Source organism: Monodon monoceros, unplaced genomic scaffold (assembly GCF_005190385.1).
Source record: "Monodon monoceros isolate NGI ecotype Baffin Bay Population unplaced genomic scaffold, NGI_Narwhal_1 Super_Scaffold_15, whole genome shotgun sequence".
Taxonomy (NCBI): Eukaryota; Metazoa; Chordata; class Mammalia; order Artiodactyla; family Monodontidae; genus Monodon; species Monodon monoceros.
Window position 1 is genome coordinate 1980052 of NW_021703771.1, and position 22593 is coordinate 2002644.

At 31.1% G+C, this 22593-nt stretch overlaps 1 protein-coding gene across 1 annotated transcript in view; it reads right to left on the reverse strand.

Annotated features, from left to right (window-relative positions):
• EYS (eyes shut homolog) overlaps positions 1–22593 on the reverse strand; it is a 1642163-nt gene that overhangs the window by 1477935 nt on the left and 141635 nt on the right. Inside the window, exons 7-9 of the mRNA XM_029223300.1 lie at positions 21898–22037; positions 14319–14482; positions 4466–4726 (exon numbers count right to left, since the gene is read on the reverse strand). Coding sequence (XP_029079133.1) covers positions 4466–4726; positions 14319–14482; positions 21898–22037 — 565 coding nt within the window. The remainder of the gene's footprint in view (positions 1–4465; positions 4727–14318; positions 14483–21897; positions 22038–22593) is intronic.

Sequence of the window (22593 nt, forward strand, 5' to 3'; positions counted from 1 at the left end):
GAATGGCTCAAGTTGTGGCATAAATTGTGTGAATCATTTGATATCTCAGCTGTCTGAGCCTTTTTCTAAATTCTCTGTGACATGATATGTTTTACAAAATAAAAAATAGGAATATAGGAACTGATAAACAGGAGTCAAAGATATTATAGGGTTAGCAATATCATAGTAAGGATAGATAGATAAATAGACTTACAGATGATAGATACATACATATACATATATGTGTTTGTGTATATATATATATATATATGCGCAATATAGCAATAAAGCCATACAGAGACATACATCTTTAAATACATTACTGTAAAGATATTTAACTTGTAGTTACAGTTCCTTCTTTCATTTAACTCATTTGCTTATCCCTTACCATAAAACATCTTTTAAATATAAAGGTGAACTAAAAATACATTCAGACAAATAGAAAATGGAGAATTCATCCCAGAAGAAAAGCTGAAAATGATATTCTAAATAGTAATTATCATATGTTTGGTAAAAAGGAATCTGTTGGAAGCTTGGAGATATAGGAAAGTAATAAAATAAATAAAATGGCACAATGTGGATAAGTATAGATAAGTATTGAGTGTATAAAATTATAATAATAATGTCTTGAATAGTTTTAAATATATGCAGAACAACATATACAAAATATGTAGATATCTAGAGAGGGTTAGATGTGGTTCAAATATTTAAGGTCTGTGTATGGTCTGGAATGTGGTACAAGTACTGATTTTTATTAAAATATGGTAAGGTAATTAAAAATTTATAACCCATAAGGTAAGCATGTAAAGAGTAGTGAAGGTGTGTGTAAATATCAATTAATATGGGGAAATGGAATGACAAAGTATGTAAACCCATTTATATTTACGTGTAAGTTTACATCTATGAAGAAATATAGGAGAATCATTCCATCAAAGACACACGGGAGTCCGAATTACAAACTGAAACATTTTTGTTCTTGAATACTACTTCCAAATATTTGGATTTATTACATCTGAAATGGCACCTAAAAATCCTTTTCTGAAAAACTCCTAGGATTAGTCTTATCCCAAACCTAAATCACAGAAAAAGAAATTTTAAAGAATATTCACAGACAATATACATTATGTCTAAATGTCCAAGTATTATTCTTATAAGAACTGTGATATGCTAAGCCAATGATAGCAGATAAGTCATATGAATCCAACACTCCTACTTTTGTCCTGAATACATGGACTACTAACAAACTACAACACTGTTTCTGCTTGACTGTAGGGATTTTTCTTAGCCCCTTTCCCTTCAGACCCCCAGTAGCTACTTGTAATCCCCTACAGTTGGGAAAATTGTAAAAAGATGATTTAACTTCTCTATATACTTCCAAATAAAAGAAAAAATATACCAAATAGCAATTATTGATGACCCTGTTCTGTGTTAATGATGCAGTGACTGGAAATTAATAACCAAACAATAAACAAAATTGCCAAGTAACTCAGAAAGCATAACTTAAAATGCCATATTGACTGATGGATGAAATTGGAAATCAAACCTTAAATAACAGTCTACTTAGAAAACACTGCAAAAAAATTGCATATCAAATTTCTAGAGTACAAGCAAACAATACCCCGAGTAAAATCTCTAGCCTCCAATTTTGCATTACCAAATAACAAAGAAAATTTGATAATTTGTAAATTACCTAAAGGTTAACAAAGAAATAAAAAGTAAAGAAAGAAAAGAGCAAGACATTGGAAAGTTTAGTAAAGCTAGAGAAAGGAATTCTATAATTAAATGTATATAGTATTAAATTAAAAAAGCAGAAAAAACTTGACAATTGTTAAATATATGAATAATTTCCTTGAAAATAAAAATAATTGTATAAACTCTATTCTAATTAGAAAGAAAACACACATACATATAAAAATCAGAATAAAATTAAGAAATAAACATTAATTCAGATAAAATTATTATTTAAATGCCAATGATTTTAATAATTATCTCAAGTCATGTAAACTAGTAAAATGACTCAATAAAGCCCTGGAAAGTGTAAGAAGTTTAGCGAATAACTAACCTTTCTAAGAGTAATAAGCAGAAATATTTATTTTGTTGATTGGTTGGTAAACCCTAAGGAATTTTTTCATCTTTTCAAACCAGTTTATTTTAAATATTTCAGAGTACAGAGTAAGAAGAGTTTTCCACATCTTTGTGTAAAATAAGCACAAAACTGTAACACTGAAAACAAATTTTCTAGAAACACACATAAACTTTTAGGGGGTGATGGTGATAATGGGACAAAAATGACTGGTTCATGGGAGATGAAGCACAAAGCAAAAGAGTAATCATGATCTTGAAATGTCCTTCGGAAGTAAAGCACAAGCAACTGACAAAAGTTTTTAACTAAATATTTTAAAAATAAATAAATATAAACACACATAAAAGTCCATTATTGTATGTCTATACAAAAGTATTTAAAAATTATAAAAGTAAATAAAAGCAAATGTTACTCTATCAAATGGCTATTGTGCCATATTATTACTTCTCCCTTTATTTCTATTTAAAATGTTTTAAATTGGAAATGGAAAGACTACACCTTATTTATTATCTACTTATTACCAAGCCAACACCATGTGGTATGGAGACACAAAGTCTCATGAAATTCAGGAACAAGAAGATGACCACTTTTACCACTAGCATTGTACTTGATCCTAGAAATTTGACCAAACAGTACTATAAAACCAATTAAGTAAATTTTTTAAATCTACCCTTATTCGCAGATAATACTATTATCTCCCTGGAAAGAGATAAGTGAAACTGTCTTTATAAGAACTGTGATTAAGTAAAGACACATTTCTCAGAAGAAAAAAAAATAATAATGAAAAGCCTGTAAAAAGTATTCCAAATATAATTTCAAATTTTAAATACTCAAAATTTTTTATTACTCCATGAAATCAAAATCAAAATCAGATACAACTTTGTGTTTCAGATTGGAAAAACAATCAGATGGGTATGGAATGTTTTTATTCCCAGCTGGGAAGTAAGTCATATGAATTATTTTTAGTATATACCAATGGTAAGTACTATATAATGTGTGGTTTAACTATATGAAGAATGTGTATATAATATATATTGAATGATCATATAATGGATAACTGTAATATTCAGTCTTGAAATATAAAATAATAGATTGCTCATTGATAATGTGTATACATATACATATGTATATATACATATATACACAAATAATTAAAATACCAAATTACATTTTCTCTTAGTAATGGTATTAGAAGAGTTAAGTTTCATTCTTTATTCTATTTTATGTATAATTGCTGATTAACATTGTATTTTCACTGAATTCTCAAAGATACCCTATGTGATAAAAACAGATGAATATATGTATATGTTTTTTCTAAGTCAGATACAACTATTTCAACAACACTAGCACATTTTATGCTATCTTATTTTTACTAAAAACATGTTTGAAATGTGAAATGTGAAGTAATGGGAGAAACTTTTTAGCAAGCTTACCAGAATTTGTGCACTCAAATATATTTTCATCCTTAAAAAGCTAATCTGGATGGCCATACGTTTATTCCAATGATATCATCATTTCCGTTTTTAGAACTTATCTTTTTAAATTTCCGCCAAAAGCTTCAGCATATTACTTTAAATATCGAATAGGGAAAACATTTTTTTCATTTTAAGATGGAACTCCAAATAGCTTCTAGAGTTGGGTCTGCTTAATAAAATGGGATATTATACTGCATGACAATTTTTTCATTATTTTATTTAAAGTTAGGTGTGATTTAAAAGTGACAGTTATGTTTTCTTCCTGTATTGTCTCCATACTGATTTTTATAAGGCAATTATAATAAATAAGTTTTGAAATTATTATGAACATCACTTCAATGTAAGACCAAGCATAAAATCTCAAATAACATAAATTTTAATGCTTAATCTCTGATATTTTTGTATCAAAACTTGCCTTTTTACTATGTAGCCCCTGTGAAATTTGTCCTCTATGATTTTACAAAGAATATAGTATGGTTGTGATTTTATGTTTTTATTTTTTAGTCTTATTAATGTGAGGGCATTAAACTAACATCAAAAATACTGAAACAAAATTTTGCTTTTAAACTAGGAAAAATTTGACACTCAGTTTGCTTAGGCAGCCAAACAGTAGGTTGAAGGGTGTACTGAAGCTGTTTAGGCACTATTATTGGGAGGTTATGGTTGCCTATTTTCTCTTCAGACCTTTGACATATACATTATATTCTCAGTGGTGCAGCCTGGCCTTAGCATCCTTATTTGCATGAGCCAGAGCCGTGTAGTCAGCTGTGTAATTGCCCAAAGAAGCAATCCTATTATTCCAAGGGAAGATATTTTTACTTTGCCGAATGAGAAAGCAAGCTACAACTGCTCATTAGATACATTTGAGATATGTTAAATAAATGTATTAACCACCTTATCCACTAGACAATTTGATTTCAAGAAATACTTGCCTGTAAATCCTGGGAAACATTTGCCAAAGAAATAGCCATATAAATGTGTACCTGTTGCTCCATTTTTGCAGGGTGCAGATTTACAATCTTCAGTTTCTATTTCACAGATGTGTCTTTCACATCTTTGCAGAGAGCTACAACTGCAGGTGTGCAAATGGGTCAGGCAGAGGCCTTGCACTGATGTGCTCTGGTTTCCTAAGCAGTCATCAACATTGAGTATACCGACTCTAAACATGTGACCAAGAAAACAGCTGCATCTGAAAAGCAAAAAACCCGATTAGCCATATAATTTAACATGTTTAAATGTTTATCACATATTTACTTAAATCCACAGGATAAGAACATATTAAAGAAGGTTGTGTGGTGTACTTTTAAAATATTCTCGTAGGAAATGTCCATTCTTGGCAAAATTTAATTTTGGTTATCGTGCAGAATGATGCTTGAAAAGAACTTTGGCAACAAACAGATCTAGACTCAAATACGGGTCCTGCCACTTAACTGCTATGTGACCTGCTGAGGTGAAATGACGGTGCGTGTTTGTCAGGATTTTTGCGAAAATGTGCTGGAAATTTCTCTAGCGTGATTGCCTGAAAATTATGACAATTTTTGATAGTAGTATAAGTGCCTGACATTACGCTTTTGATTACCAAGGCATTCATTTCAAAGACATTCATCTGAAATAAACACACTGCCAGCTACACAAGTACATAAAAAGCCAAGCCAAGCCCCCAACCCCAAGAGCTTTCCCGTTTTAGAAAGCCCTGTTTGACCTTGATAAATAACCTTTTGTGGGGACCCTGCTTTTCCCTTCCTGCTCTTTAATTCCCACGTTCATGTTTTAAATTCACTAATAGAATGAACACTGAAACCACTAGACACCCCACCCTGGACCCCAGTAAAAGCAGAACCCCAGGTCTTCTCTGTCTCTTTACCTGAGCTGCGACTTTGCTGTGTGGCCCAGGAGTGCCATCTACCCTCCTCCACAAACTATGGTAATAAAACTTGTTTGTCAAAGTTCTCTGATGGTTATTGCTGAGGTGCATCTTACAATCATGATAAGAACAACAAGGGCCAGTCTGGTGGCCACATGGGTTCCAGTTGGGGAAATGTCTGTGAGGGCTACCACAGGTAGCGCAGGCCAGGTGAGGGCCCCAGGCATTCCTGGACAATGGCATCACTATTGATAGGCTGATCCAGCACAAAACAAGTTTGAAATATTTCATCTCATGCCTAAAACTAATAGGATTTTAATTAATACTAGGTTCTATTGATAGTATTCATTCATTCACTCCTATATTTGTTCCATAAGTTTATGTTTGCATTGTCTATGTGATTGGCATTGACCTAAATGAGGTAATGCTGATGTGAACAAATTTCTGGCTTTATCTCAAGGAAGGCACCCTCTGCTTATCCTAATATTTATAACTCTAATAGGTTTTATTGCAAATGCTTGAGTATCTCAGTTCTTTAGTTGCCTATAGTGTAAATTATCTGAAGGCAGGAACAATGGCTGTCTTATTCCCTCTGAATTCTTATCACCAGTATATATGCTAGTATATGCCAGTTCCTAGCACAGAGAGAAGGACCCAAGAAACCTTGTTCAATGTGTAATGATTGAATAAATAAATGAGGTGCTGGAAAGACACTCAGAGTTTGCAGGGGGTGGGGAAGGTGATAAGTAGATTATTACAATATCTCTGAGGTTGGATTAAGTACAAATATTCTGGGAATTATTAAGAGAGGAAATTAACCTATCTTACATGATGGGATGATGAGGCAGGAGGAGAGTTATTGTATAGTGTATGTGTGTGTGTGTGTGTGTGTGTGTGTGTGTTTACTATTACACATAATGGATTATTCAAACTCAATTTTTCACTGAGTGCAATTATTCTTTAAAGATATAGATGAAGGGCTTCCCTGGTGGCGCAGTGGTTGAGAGTCCGCCTGCCGATGCAGGGTACGCGGGTTCGTGCCCCGGTCTGGGGGGATCCCACGTGCCGTGGAGCGACTGGGCCCATGAGCCATGGCTGCTGAGCCTGTGCGTCCAGAGCCTTTAAGAGCTATATTGGAATTTTTAAATATCTATATTTCTTGAGTACATGAAAGCAATTCATTGAGTCATTTTAAATTTTTTAAGTATAGATTTCAATGATGTTGAAAATCCTGATGAGACTTTAATAGCATGCACACAAAATTAATCCCTATGGTAATTTCAATTTATCCAATATTTTCTAGTAGTTTTTAATGTGGTTTTCTCTATTTCAAGATAATTGTGAAATATAGTCTGTTTCTTGTAAATTATTGAAAATATCTATAGGTTTAATGGTGAGAGCCAGATTAGCTATCAACAAAGGAGGAATGTTTTTCTGAAGTTAGAGAGATACTGGTTTTTAACTTGTATTTTCTTCATTTCATATACACATATCTTTTGAGTACTTCAGTTATTTATTAAGTGTATTGAACAAATATTCTTGGGTCTTCTTTATATGCTAGGTATCACCTTAGGTAATGTGGATTATAAGAGACCATTTTAATGATTATAACTTATATAATATACCACATTTATTCCTTTGGATATTGCATATACATACATATAAGTCATAAGAAAAAGAAAGCATAAGGTGAGAAAGATACCTAAAAAATACTGAAAATTTTTGGTCTAATTTGTTTTGATTTTCAAATATCCCTTGCCAACTATTCAAAGGACACTTAAAATAATCATATAAACATGATAATGAGTTAAGAAGAGCAATGTCAAATCACTCTGTTATTATTAATGAAAATTAACCTACTGAACCTAAGTCATTACACTCATAAAAGTATATGATGGTAGGTGTTTGGGGCCAGCAAGAGTGTCAAAATTCAGTTAGTTCAAACCTTTCTTCTTGTCATTGTAAAAAACTTGGCCATTTGATGCAGTTTGCCAAGGATCACTGAGATTGTTAATGGCAGGCAGTATAGTGAATGGTTTGATATATTCAATGCACCAGGCTTGGCTCTAATTTTTCTTCTCTAACTTATTTTATAAATGATTTTCTTTTTTATATATAATTATAATAAATATATAAATTATATATATATAACTTTATAAATAATTTTTATTTATAAATAATTTTCTTATCTGTAAAATCATCAGTACTAGATCTACTTCATAGAGGAGAATGAAGTATATTAATTACTGGGCAGGTTACTCTGTCACCAGCTATATCAAATGTGCTTATGTTTACCTGAAATAAAGTTATAGAACACAATTACTCCCCTTCAATGACCTCTCACTTGCCACCCCCTATGACTCTGTTAAAAAAAAAAAAAAAAATTCTAGGTAAACTCGAAACTGTCACATGGCATATAAGTCTGTCTATATCATGCCTGGTTTAATCACATTTTATAGATTAATTATTAATAATGCTCATTCACTTTGAAAGGACAAAGGAACACATTAGTTGAAAGTATGTATGTTGAAAGTATGGTCTCAGTATTAAATATTGTCATTTAATAGTTTTATTCACCATTTAGGTTTTTAATAGAAAAATAATCTAGAAATAGAAGACATTAAATATATTACTTTATGTATTACTCTGAGTCCTAAGATTATGGTCCATATGTCTTATATACAGCAGATGCTCCATTAATATTGTTTTACTATGTAATCATAAAACGTATCTTAAAATTGGGTGAGGCTCAAGAGAAAGGTCATCTTAAAAGTTCTGAATAAATAGCTTCAAAAAGTTCATAGTCTTAGAAGACAATTTGAAAAGCAATGCAAAAAAGGTTAGACATTTAAAAAGCTATCTAGATATTATGGACTAAAATAAAAATATGGCCCGGGTAGCACAGAATCATCTAACATGCATAAAAACATTTTTATTATTTGACATATGAAAAAAGCATGAAAAGTCATAGAGCCTGAAGCTATAATATAGTCAAACTTTGACTGTATATGCTTAACACCATATTGGTTTGCTCCCAAAAGAGAAAGAAAAAAAAGATACCTGAGAGAGAATTGTGTATCCATTAGCTAAGTTCCAACCCACACTATAGTTGAAACTTAATTATACAAAAATGCTTCCTTTAATTAAGTTTATTGTAATTAATTTTGGCATCCATATGGACAGTATAATAATATCTATTTTGGAATTGCTTAAATGAATTAAGTAATGACCTCTATATCATTTTACTATAAAGCTTAAGGAAACAAGGTGATATTTTCCAGTGGACAATAAAGAGTAAAAAATATATCAGTGCATGTAAATGCAATAGTCAAAGGGATCCAGCCACTAGAGAAAATGTGGTTTACTGCAGCGGTCCCCGACCTTTTTGGCACCAGGGACCAGTTTCGTTGAAGACAGTTTTTCCACGGACGGGGAGGTGGTGGTGGGGATGCTTCAGGCGGTAATGTGAGCAACGGTACAGGCGGTAACACGAGCAATGGTTCAGGCAGTAAAATGAGCAATGGGGAGCGATGGGGAGTGGCAGATGAAGCTCTGCCCACTCTCCTGCCACTCACCTCCTGCTGTGCAGTTCAGTTCCTGCCAGGGAACCCCTGATTTAGTGCTACCAAGACTAATAAAAAACAAAAATACGTGCATACATACATACACACAAACAATAAGCCACTTTTATATATAGTCCAGTTTATTTTTCTTTTTCCAAAAGTAAAATGTAACACAAAAAACTTTTGCCTGGGAGGCAGCAAAGTTTGCATGTTAAACCAAAAATTAAAAATAAACAGAGAACAAGAAATTCATATCTTAATAAAAAGGTACTGATATCATGGTAGAAATTACAATAGTCTTAGAAATTAATAATCATAAGACTTCTTGGTTCAGAAATAAATTTTTAAACCACAAGTAAAATATATTTCTCTGGCAAATTCACATAAGCATATATTTATACAAGCCTCCTGACTCTACAGACATGGGTCTTGAAGCTATATCTGCTTTTATCATGGACCTTTAGATTTTACACTTTGAAATAGGACTCTTGCTTATGACTGAAAAATAGTGTTTTTGGTTATACTTAGCATTACATGGACAATGTGAAACTCCTAAAATAGACTGTAGGGAAACAGGTTTAATTTAAGTTTCCAGAAAGAAAGTCATAAAATTCAGCACTATAAAACAAACTACTTGTGTCTTTAGAAAGTGAAAATAATAGTTATTTTAGTAGTTTAAAAAGATATTTGCTTTCTAAATGAAATGAAATGACCATGAGATGTGTTCTGAGGAGAATATTAATTTACCTATGGATGGTGCATTATTTGATCTCATTTCCACAACATTTTGCACAATGTTTTCTAATTAAGGAGTGCTCAATAAATGTTTGATGAGTGTATGAATTAATTGATTTCATTTTATTATATGTCTGGTAGTAAGTAGAGATTGGTGACTTGTGCGTAAGCTTGAAGCTTCATACATGCGTTGGAGCCATGAACACTTCAGAGTCTTTCCTGGTTTTCTGAAATTATGATCCCATACTTAGCAAAAACTATCTGGAAGTCCTGAGGGACAAAACTTTGGTGGGATTTTTTCTTTTTGTCCCCATTAAGTTTTTCCAAATTCCCAGAAAATATTTTTGAACATTTTAGGGCAAAAATGTGGTCAGGCTCAAACCTGTGTTAAATACTTCATTTATATTATACACTTTAAGTTGTACTATTATGAAGTATATATCAGTAGAAAAATATTTTTGCATGAATGATCAACCACCTGTTAACATTATTGTTGTTATTTTGTTGTTTTGCTAGTGTCATTCGTTTGAAAGAAATCCTTAATTTCTATTACAATACTATAATTGTTTGGCTTTATAAGTTGTACCTTGTGAGTTTAGTTTTAGTTATTTTTAAAATTTTTTTATTGGCGTATAGTTGATTTATAATATTGTGTTAGTTTCAGGTGTACAGCAAAGTGAGTCAGTTGTACATATACATATATCCACTCCTTTTTTTTTTTTTTAGATTATTTTCCCATATAGGCCATTGCAGAGTATTGAGTAAGTTCTCTGTGCAATACAGCAGGTTCTTATTAGTTATCTATTTATATGTAATAGTGTGTATATGTCAATCCCAACCTCCCAATTTATCCCTCCCCTACCATCCCCTCATAACCATAAGTTTGTTTTCTACATCCATGACTCTACTTCTGTTTTGTAAATAAGTTCATTTGTACCCTTTTTTTAGATTCCACATATAAGTGATAGCATATGACATTTGTCTTTCTGTGTCTGATTTACTTCACTCAGTATGACAATCTCTAAGTCCATCCACGTTGCTGCAAATGACATTATTTTGTTCTTTTTAATGGCTGAGTAATATTTCACTGTATATATGTTCCACATCTTCTTTATCCATTCCTCTTTTAATGGACATTTAGGTTGCTTTCATGTCCTGGTTATTGTAAATAGTGCTGAAATGAACACTGGGGTGTATGTATCTTTTTGAATTATGTTTTTTTCTGGATATATGCCTAGGAGTAAGATTGTTGGATCATATGGTAGTTTTATTTTTGTTTTTTAAGGAACTTCCATACTGTTCTCCATAGTGATTGTACCAATTTACATTCCCACCAACAGTGTAGGAGGGTTTCCTTTCCTCCACACCCTCTCCAGCATTTATTGTTTGCAAATTTTTTGATGATAGCCATTCTGACCAGTGTGAGGTGATACTTCATTGTATCAATAGTGTAGTTTTAAAAGTTCTCCATTTCAAAGTCATGGAGATATTTTTCTACATTTCTTTCAGTTACATCATATTTTTGTTTTTCCTTTTAACTTTAGGTCTCTGAACACATTCAGAATCTGATCCCAAATAAAATATAAGGTTGCAATTCAGTTTTATCTATGATCTAATAGTAAGCCATTTCCCCATTACCCTCTACTAAAGAACCCTGTGTATTCTCATTAAATTATGGTAAACTTCTTTTACCATAAACAGAGCAAAACACAGTCAGAAAAAATGCATTTATATTACAGAATAAAGGATATTTTTTTATAAAAAAAAGATCCTGAAAAATAATTGTTTTTTAAAACAAATATTTATTGATCTGTACTTGTGTCATTTGTGACTGACTTCTTTACCACAGCACAATGTTTTCAAGGTTCGTTCATGTTGTGGCATGTATTAGGAATTCATTACTTTTTATTGCTTGGTAATATTCCATTTCATGAATGTAATGCATTTCATTTTCCATTTATCATCACTTAATAAACATTGGGGTTGTTTCAAATTTTTGACTATTATGAATAAAACTTACAAAATTTAATGTAGAAGTTTTTGTATAGAAAACATATTTTCATTTTTTTGAGTATCTACTAGAAATTGCTGGGTTTTATGGAAATCTATAACTCCCCTTTTCAAAGTACCTGCATGCACCATTTTATATACCAACAGCAGCATACGAGGGTTCCAATTTCTCCAAATCCTCACCAACACCAGTATTTTCTATTAATCTTTCTTTTTGATCATGTTATTGATAATAGAGGGTATAAAGTATTATCTGGTTTTTAATTTTCATTTCCATTATTTTGTTATTAAATAAGTTAGTTTTGTTTTGTCTCTCTCTTTTTTAATTTATTAGTTTGAAGGAAGAAGTTCCAATGTATCTTCATTTTTCTTTTTGTTTTTATCATGAAAGGGTGTTGGATTCTGTCAAATGCCTTTTTCCTCTGTATCTATTGAAATTATCATATGTCTTCTTTTTCACCTTTATTAAATTGACATGACATATTACATTAATTGATTTTAGAAAATTAAACCAACTTTGCACTTCTGTGATGAATCCCACGTGGTCATGGTGTATAATCTTTGTTATATGTTACTGGATCTGCTGCGTACAATTGTGTTGAGGGTTTTTGTGTTCAGATTAATTAGACATATTGGTCTGTAGTTTTACTTTCTTGTGATATCTTTGATTTTGTTATCAATGTAACACTGACCTCATAGAATGAGTTGAGAAATGTTCCCTCGTTTATTTTTAGAAGAGTTAATAATTTCTATTATATCTGCTTTACATGTTTCAAGTACTCCCCAGTGAAGCTATTTAGTCCTGGATAATTTTTAGTGTGAATCTTTTGTTTGTTCATTGAATTAATAATTCAAACTTTTCACTTAAAAAAATCTATTTAGATTTTCTGTTTCTTCTGGAGTGAGTTTCAGTAGTTTATGTTTTTCTAGGAATGTCTCCATTTCTTCATAGTTACCTAGATTTTTGGATATACAACTGTTCATTATGTTTCCTTATAATCCTTTTCCTTTCTGTAATTTCAGAAATAATACTCTATCATTCCTAATTTTAGTAATTTGATTATTCTCTCTGTATTAGTATAGATAAGGATTATTCATTTTGTTAATCATTTGAATGGATAGACGTTGGTTTTGTTGATATTCTCTCTTCTTTATCTATACTCTATTTAATTCATTTCACTCTACAGTTTATAATTTCCTTCCTTTCTACATTTTCCATCATGTTAAATTAGAAGTTTAGGATATTGATTGAGATTGTCCTTGATTTTTACAGCTATAATTTATATTCTAAGCACTGCATCACCTACATCACATGGGTTTTGACATGTTGTGTCTTCATTTTAATTAATCTCAATGATTTTCTTCTATTTTGATTTATTTTTGATTAATTGACTTATATGAATTGTGTTAATGTCCACATTTTTGCGAATTTATCAAATTGTTTTTGATTTCTAATCTCATTTCAGGGTGGTCAGAAAACATACTTTTTAAAAATTTCAATATTTTAAAATATATTGCAGCTTGTATTAGTAAATAATCTATCTTGGAAAATGTTCCATGTGCATTTGAGCATAGTGTTATTCTGCTGTTGTTGACTGGAGTGTTTATCTACTCATTCTACTTGATTTATAATGTCATTCCAATGTTCTGTAGACTTGATGTTCTCCTGCCAAGTGTTGTGTCCACCACTGAAAGTGCAGAAATGGAGTCTTCAGCTATTCTTGTTGAATTGGCTATTTCCCCCTTCAATTCAGCCAATTTTTATTTCATGCATTTTGGGTCTCTGTTGTTAGGTGCATATGTTTATAATTGCTACATATTCTGATGGATTGACTCTTTTATCATTATAAAATGTTGTTCCTTTTTTCTAGTGAACATCTTTTCTTTTAGAGTCTATTGTTTTGATATTAATATAGAAATTCCAACTTTCTATGGTTGTTGTTTGAACAATATATCTTTTCTCAACATTTTACTTTCAATGTTTGTACATTTAAATGTAGAGTATGTCTCCTATAGGCAGTATACACTTGTATATATCTAGAAATTATCTTGCCTGAAAAATCTCTCTTTTTCATTGGATTTTTAATCCACTTGATTGTAATGTTATTATTGATATAGTTGGAATTATGTCTGCCATTTCCTTTTTTGTTTTGCAGACCTTTTATGTCTTTTTTTAAACCTCTATTCTTCTGATACCACTTCCTTCTGTATTAAGAAAATATTTTTGAGGGCAAAATTTTAATACCTGTAATGCTATTTTACTGTACTGTTTTAGTTATTTTCTTAATAGTTGACTGCAGATTACCATATACATCTTAACATTTCAGAATCTGTCACAGATTTAATTTCCCACAGATACAAACTTAATTTTAATGTGATAAAATTATTTCTGTATAAGCCTATTCTTTATCACTCTCATTTTTGTTCTATTGTTATTTATAATATATAATACACATTACATAACATATAATAACTACATATGTTTGATGCATGAATACAATTTTAAACAAAAATAAATACTATTAAATATTTCAATCATGGCTTATCAGTATAATTATAATATTTTGATAAATAGGTGATATTCTTTGTTGAAATGATGAATAAAATACCTGGATATATTAATTTCCTCTTCATAAACAGCTTGTTGACACCTACGTCCTTCATAGTCAGTTGTGTTTTCCAGATACATTTTGCAAAGCCATGTGGAAGTACATAGGCACCAATATCCCTTATCATCTTCTTTAATCAACCAACTACATCCATTTGCACATATCTATAAAAAATAAGAAATAAGAATTTTGTAATTGTCCATTATATACTAAAATATTACAATTATTTCTGTTTGAATTTCTTATTTTCCCTATGTATTAAATTCATGTGTTCTTTTAGCAAGGATAAAATATATTCACTTTTAATTGATATTAAATTTGTTCTCAACAGTCAAATTCATTTCATTCTCAAATTATAACAGTAATACATAAATTGTAAAAAGTTAAATAGATCAATATCCACTATAAATTTGTAGAAATTTTTTAAGCTTTTATTTTAGTCAAATTTTTATAGACATTGCTAAACTGTTAACTGTTATGGTAGAAATAGCATTATATTGAGAACCATATCCATGGAAAACCTGTTTCCTTTACCACTAAATAGTTTTTTCTCCTTGAGTGAGGTATTCGGATCTGCCTTTGAACTGACTGTAACATTTTATTGCATCCCTTATGAAAAATTAATTAAGTAAAATTTTAACACTTTATATTTGCATGGAAGTCATAATTATATGTATTCTTAACATAATTACCACTTTAACTATTTTTAGAGATCTTACACAGATATGCCCAATAGATTTACTTGAAAGAATTAGGCAAACCTTGTCACCAGAGAAGTGCACATCTTATGGAATGCTTAAACTCAAGCATATCCTTTCCTAGCTCTCAGAAGAGAGTTCAAAACACAGTAGAACTTTGAAAACTTAAAAAAAAAAAATTCCTCTGAATATTTCCATGTTTTCTTTATGTTTTTTTTTAAAGTCCATTAAGTTATTTCCTATCAGTAGCAACACAATTAGGAATTTGGTTTTGCAGTGTGATCCTTTAATGACAAATTAATTATTTATAGAGATCTAGTCTCTGTTGGGTAAGCATTAGATGAGAATCTGTTTTTCCATTTTTCTATTTGGAGCTGAAGTCAATTAAGAATTCTAACTCCACTAGGAAGGAGAACAGGTCTTTGACATGGACAGATGAGGTGTTTTTCAAAAGCTATTTACACTTAATCAATGACTAAAGTATTATAATTGAATTTACATGTTTTCTCTATGTGTTTGTACTTCAGAAAATCCTTAGCCCTTACTGAGTGCCTAATCATTCCTACATACAGAGTATATTTGCTGTAAAGTTTCTTAAATTAAAGGAAAATTGTTATAATTGGCTTACAAAGTTAAATAAGCTCTTACATATAAAACACCAGATATTAGCATCTAATGACACTATTTTATTATTCTCTCTCTCCATATATATCTATGTGTACATTATATATATATGTATATATGTAATATATGTTTATATACATCTGTACATACATATATATTCATATTATTAATTTTATTTTCTGAAATTTGTGATTGTATTGCATTTTATCCTCAGTTACTTTAATGTGTATTCTTATAAAAACAAGGATATACTTTTTCATTACTTCAGTAGTATTATCAAAGTTAAGAAACTAACTTTGATTTTAATACTATATTTTGTAACCTGTAAACTTTATTCAAATTTTGCCAATTCTTCTAATATACTATATAAAAATACAATATGTAAATTCTTCACTTTCAACACAACTAGCAAACACAAAGCACTAAAACTTCAATTACTCATAAGTAACATATACATAAACACCAGTAATTAATGGTTGTGTTTTTTCTCCCTGTTTGTCTGTACTGTCTTGTAGAGATTGTATTGGAAAATTTGGATCTATATTTAAATTTTCCATTATCTTCTTCCATTATCGCATTTACCTTGGAAGTCCTCTTAGTTGATTTGCTTTAATTCTAAAAGCAATATAATTTAATTAGTCTTATTCTAAAATCTAATTTGGCTTATGTTCTGTACACATACACACAATATGTTTTCTTGATTTCCTGGTATAAGTTTTTTTATTTTGTGAGGTATTAGTATTATTGTACTGTAGCATTCACAGTCCTGTTAAACTGTATGTACAGTCTGCTTGTAGAGAGGAAATTATATGGGTTTTCAAATAAGTAGATGAGACCCAGGCTGCACTGTCCAGTGTGATCCCTCAGGAGAGAGCCACTTTGGCTGGTTATCTACTTCCTGTGACTCAGACTCTAACTCTGTGTCTGTTACCGCAGCTCTGACACTCACTGCCCCACCTGTAACAACTGCCCCATCTTTCCTGTTTGATTGTTTTTCTTGTTTCCTGGTCTGGTCAAGAGTATACAGATACATCCAGTTAGCCCATGAAAACTTGGAAAAGAGCGATGCTTCCCAGGTACTGGGTAAATACAGAGATTTTGTTTGTTTGCATGTTTTCAATATAGTCTGGGATGATTCAACAAACACAAGAAAAAAAAGTAGATATTACCAGCTAATCACACTCAAAGCTTAGAATCTGTGAGGCTTCATGTATGCTTAATTTTTGATTTATACTGAAAAACACAAAACAACTTCATAATTTGCTATTTTATGCTGGAGAGAAAAATGCCATACACTAAAGAATCATCGTATATTTAGTTATTAGAAATCTAGGTCACTAATACACAAAAAAATCATGACAAAACAATGTTTAAACAACAAAAAATAATAGTGCAGAATTCAGACTATAGCAAACTAGTATTTCCTATAATTATATGCCTTCCTTTTTGGTTTATTTTCAAAATAATTTATTACTAGGATTTAAGAAAAACTGAAAGAACCAAATGAAAATGTGTCTAATTTCCTTAACTATGTACCAAAAAACACACTATCCTTTGTCTAAAAATTGTGATATGAACACCTAAATTGCATTTAAAGCTTTGTTAAATGCTTTCATCATATGCTGATGGTGGTGAATTCTTTACGCAATTATTTACTGTATCTAAAAACCATTAAGTAGTTGCTGGCACTAAGAAATACTTAACTTGGTATTTCAATGGGGTTTCTTATCTATTCATAGCCTAGTCTTCTACTAGAGTTTTAGTTTTCTATAATTAAATTTAGAGATAAGAAGAGATCTCTCAGAAAAACTTATAAGACAGTAAATTCTATCAGTGGATACTTACTGAGTTGAATCAATCTTGCACATGTAGGGGAAAGATTTTTCGGTTTTTCAATATAAAAAATCAAGGAATCTACTTAAAAGGAGTCCATTAACCCTCTGAAATTTTATGAAAAACAGTGTGCTTGTGTGTACATAAGCTATCGTGAGGGAACTGTTTCCAGCTTTCATCAGATTTTCAATGAGCATTTTGAGCAAAAAAAAGGTTGAGATCTACTCATGTATGCCTATGATTAGAGTAAAACCTATAACTACAAATATAAATTACCCTGGAAAACTCAGTGGTTATACATAATACTACATATAATAAAAGTTACATTAGCAATTATAATTGTATTATGATATTTGTAATTAATAATTATATTATAATCAATTATTAGCTTGTGTCATTGTACAAAATGCCATCATTAAAAAATACACAAAAATGGAATGATATTTTATTTTATTCTTAATATTAAAAGTTTTTATTTGAGGCAGAAATGTAATAAAATTCTAAATCTAGCCTGTGGATGATCTTTCCTTTACAAGGAGAATAGAGGGAAAACAAAACTTCCAGAATTCCTTTTTCTGGAAATTCATTACTACTGATGCATATATATTACAGAATATTACTACAAAAAATTAACTTCTGCTGGATAGAAGCTACATGTATAATATTTACAACATACTTTTGAAAAATGTTTTTCATATGCAAGTAAACAACTTTATTTAAATTTGCTATCATTTCTGGAATATCTTGTATGTTTCTATAAATTATTTTGTCATTTCCACATTATATTAGTAAAGTCACTCAGCAAAGGGATCTAATGGGGAGAAACTCTAAGGCCTAATATATGACACATATTTTACCATTTTTTGGCCCTTGTTAACTAAATAGATATGCAAAGAGAGTTCAGGGATAGGACTGAGTGACTTTTCTTTATCATAATATGCAGAAACCTGGATTCTTAGAAAAGTATTAATCAAGTAAAAATTGCACTGGACAAAGTTAAACAGGCAAGAAAGACTCTATTCATGACCATTGCAATAAGAGAGAGATGGAACTAAACTCTGCTGAGACAATACACATGTATGTTTTTAAGTACTGACATGAGCTAGTGGAACAGTACTGGAGAAAATTAAGTAAGAGACTGACCAACGAGATGTGTGGTGTACACTGAGTTATTCCTGAGTTTGCAAGTGTTTTCCTCTGTGAGTAGGCTAGGCCTTCTGTGTTTGCTAATTATGCCCTTAACAGAATTGTTTGGTGGTCTTTTGGAGGGTCAACAGTGAACAAACACAACATTCTGCAAGGATCCAATTAAAATAGTCTCATTATCAAAGCTCAGTACTCTAGACTGCAAACAGTACCCTGCTCTGAGACCACTGGATTTTCTTCTCTCCTACTATGACCGTAACATAGATACATACAGGTACATTTTAGGAATTTTTTGATTATGTATTCCAATTGGATCTAAAGAGATGAAATCTCTCTGTGTCAACATCACTTCCTCTGGGAAATCTATAAGAGTATGGTTAGGTCCTGTAGGTCTACATGATGTAAATGAGTGATGATTTCAGATGGTCACATCAGCCTACATTCCGTGAACAGAATATTCCTTGAGTCACCTTTTCAAAGTCTTGTGAACACTTCTGTTGGCCCTGAGCTGGGACCAGCTTCTCTGGCAGGTTCTGGAGATGTAACACTGCACAGATGCCTGATATGTTTTCTGGGGTCCTTCTGGTGTCTCTGGCCTTAACACAAACAATCCCCCTTTCCTGTTGTAAGTCATGGGCATGTCTCATTGTTATAATTTCTCAAGAACAACCTGCAATTGCAGTGGTCACTCTGGGGGAATTCTGACATGAACAAGATTGTTCACTTGACAGATGCATTAGAACAAAAAGATTAAAGGTCTCGGGAGCTGTGTCTCCCATGTCTAATAGAGAGATTACTGTTTAATGCACAGGAATGTGTCAGGTCTTAGTTGCAGCATGCAGGGTCTTCGTTGAGTCATGCAGGATCTTTATTTGTGGTGTGGGCTCTTCATTGTGGCATGTGGACTTCTCTCTAGTTGTGGCATGTGGGTTCCAGGGCGCATGGGCTCTGTAGTTTGCGGCACATGGGCTCTCTTGTTGAGGTGCACGAGCTCAGTAGTTGTGGTGTGTGGGATTATTTGCCCCACGGAATGTGGGATTTTAGTCCCCTGACCAGGGATTGAACCCAGGCCCCCTGCACTGGAAAGTAGATTCGTTATCACTGGACCACCAGGGAAGTCCTGAAGATAGTTAACTTTTAACAATCATGACTGTATATCTGTCTGAAGCTAGCTTTCCTTCACTTCTTGTTTTTTGCTGTTTCTTCCTTGTTTTTCCTTAGGAAAATTTTAAATTAATTGATCATAAATAATTTTCTATAATTATATGTACATTCTAGGACTATTGTTCACACAGTCAAAAATACAAGGAGAAGAAAATGTTTAACTGTGTTATATTTGTGTTTTCCCTTTGCCAAAAATTTAACAAAGCAGAAAAAGTGTACCTGTGTGTGCAGGTAATTTAATTAGTCTTTTAGATGAATAGAGCAGTAGGCACTTAGAGTTCCGGCATGAACTCAGAAGTCTTGATTTTTTTTAAATATGTGAACACAGAGGTTTATTTATATTAAAAATAAATCTTATGTAATTTCCCAATAACTAAAAGACTCCTTAGGCAAATTAGAACAATTTAACTTTTAAAAAGGTGTTCTATTATTGTTTCCCCAGATTGTTTATAATTATAAAAATATGAATTTGATGTAATTGAAATTGTATTTATTTTTTGAAATTTTAATAATGAATATAATTTAAACTGTTTAATCTAATTCATTTTCACGGAATCTACTACACTGATGTACTGGAGTGTTTTATTGATGATACTGCAAATTATAAGAACTTAACATGATATTGTAAATTGCAATTTCCAAATCTTTGGAAGACCTTACACTGATACTAAATTGAATTAATAAATTATCTTTGGATACCTTAATAATTTTTAAGTAAGAAAAATAAACAAATATTGATCTCTAAATATAGTTTTAAATTACCATTTTTCTTATAGAATGGAAATTAAAATGTGCACATGTCATTAACTGATGTATATTTATGTTTATATAGGTATATTTATGTTTATTTTGCCTAACAAAAAGTTGATAAAGTGTTATAAAATGTGTGCTCATGAAAAAATAAAATAGCTAAAAATTATTGGATTGCTCTCTCTGTGTTTTCTATTAAGTCTAAAACAGCAAATGTTCATTACTTTATTTAAAGTTGGTAATTATTTTAAAAGATACAGAGAAATAGAAATATGTATATAAGATAATATGTGATTTGCTTGTTTCCTAAAACAGTTACTTATTTAAATTAATATAATATATATTGTTTTTTAATATGCTGATAAGTCAAATGTTTCTTAAAGATAAAAACTTAATCATCTATGTGCATAGTTGTGTATCTGTACTTAGCTAAATACATATGTGAAAAAGTATATTAAGCTTAATACATATATTCATGAATTTTAAAAACATAATGAAAAATATACTTGAGGGCATACGTGAAATTAAAAGTTCTGAAGAGTTTGATGTCTGTTTGCCTGTATTTGTAATGCCTCTCTAGATGGTTGTATTTTATGTACAAAAAAACTTGCATTATTTTTTATAAAGTTGCTCAATATTAATGGATTTATGCATAATGAAAAGAGCTTACAAATCTTTACTGAAAATTTTGTATGAATGATACACCAAACAGAAAATTACAATTTGGTTTTTATTTATATAAAATGACCAAATTAGGTTGTGTCCAGACAAAAGAGGTTACAAATATTAGGATAACTCTCTAAACATTTTGGAAAACTCCTTAATCATTTTGACAAGAAGTTCCTTATCTACTTAAAATTAAAATTCTATTTTTTTTTCCTGTTGTGTTGTTTGGAAATATCTATTTTGTACACGGTAGAGGTAAGATTGGGAAAAAGAGGGCCATTCTTTGTATCTTTGCCTTAAATCCCACAGTTGTTAGTGGTAAGACTGACCAGAGACTAGAAATCTTCCAGAGATTTAACTACATTCCAAAGACAAGGATAGTTATTTACAATCTTTAAACAAAAAAGTGGCATTATCACATCTGTGTTTGACTGTCTTTAAATCAGTCTGTAAGTTATAACATAAATAGGAGACAGAAGACTAGGAATAAAGTGATTCTTAAAACTCTTTACTACCTCTCTATATTATAAATATAAGTAAAAAGATTTCCAAGTACATTGTTGAGAATTTGTTTATGAAGTTATATTTAAGCTATGCACATCTCGAACATTGAATTTGCAAGCTTCACATTTCTAGCATTTTTCAGACAATTATGAGTTAAAGAGGCATTAAGAAGCTGCTACAGAAATGTACCTCACCTTCCTTGTTCCTTCACGTAGGAACCAACACACATGACCAAGGGCTTCGGATCGGTTCAGACCGACAGCGCCTTCCATGCAGCTGCAAGTGAGAAAGAAGTAGCTGCCAGTAACCAATTCACGATTTTCACCTTCCGATCCTTACAAAGAGATGAAACATTAAATAACCTTTCACACACTTGAATTCACATTGAATTATTAAAGGCAGTTGTCACATTACTTGATAAATGCAATTTGACAACACCTACACAAAATAAGCTTCTACGTTTGTAGAATATTAGATTTAAAAGAGACCTAAAACAGAATAAGGCCCAACCCTCCCATTTAAAAAATGGACTAAGAAATACAGCAAGAGAATAAGACACAGTTTCCAGGCCATGCTATTTAAAAAACAATCAAATGCCAAATAAACTTCCAATTAATATTTATGAAAATAATGTAATAATGATAAACAATACATTTTACACAAAAAATGTTTGCTCTTTATCTATTGTAGTTGTACAGGGAATAATTTCAAAAGAAATTTGGAAAAATTCCTTAAAATATTTATAATAGAAAAATGGTCAGTACCTTATCCTAGGTCCCTGACAAGAAGGCAGAAAGTCAGGGAATATAAGTGTGTGTGTGTGTGTGTGTGTGTGTGTGTGTGTGTGTATACGTAGGTATAGACATACATAAACACATTTATACATATAC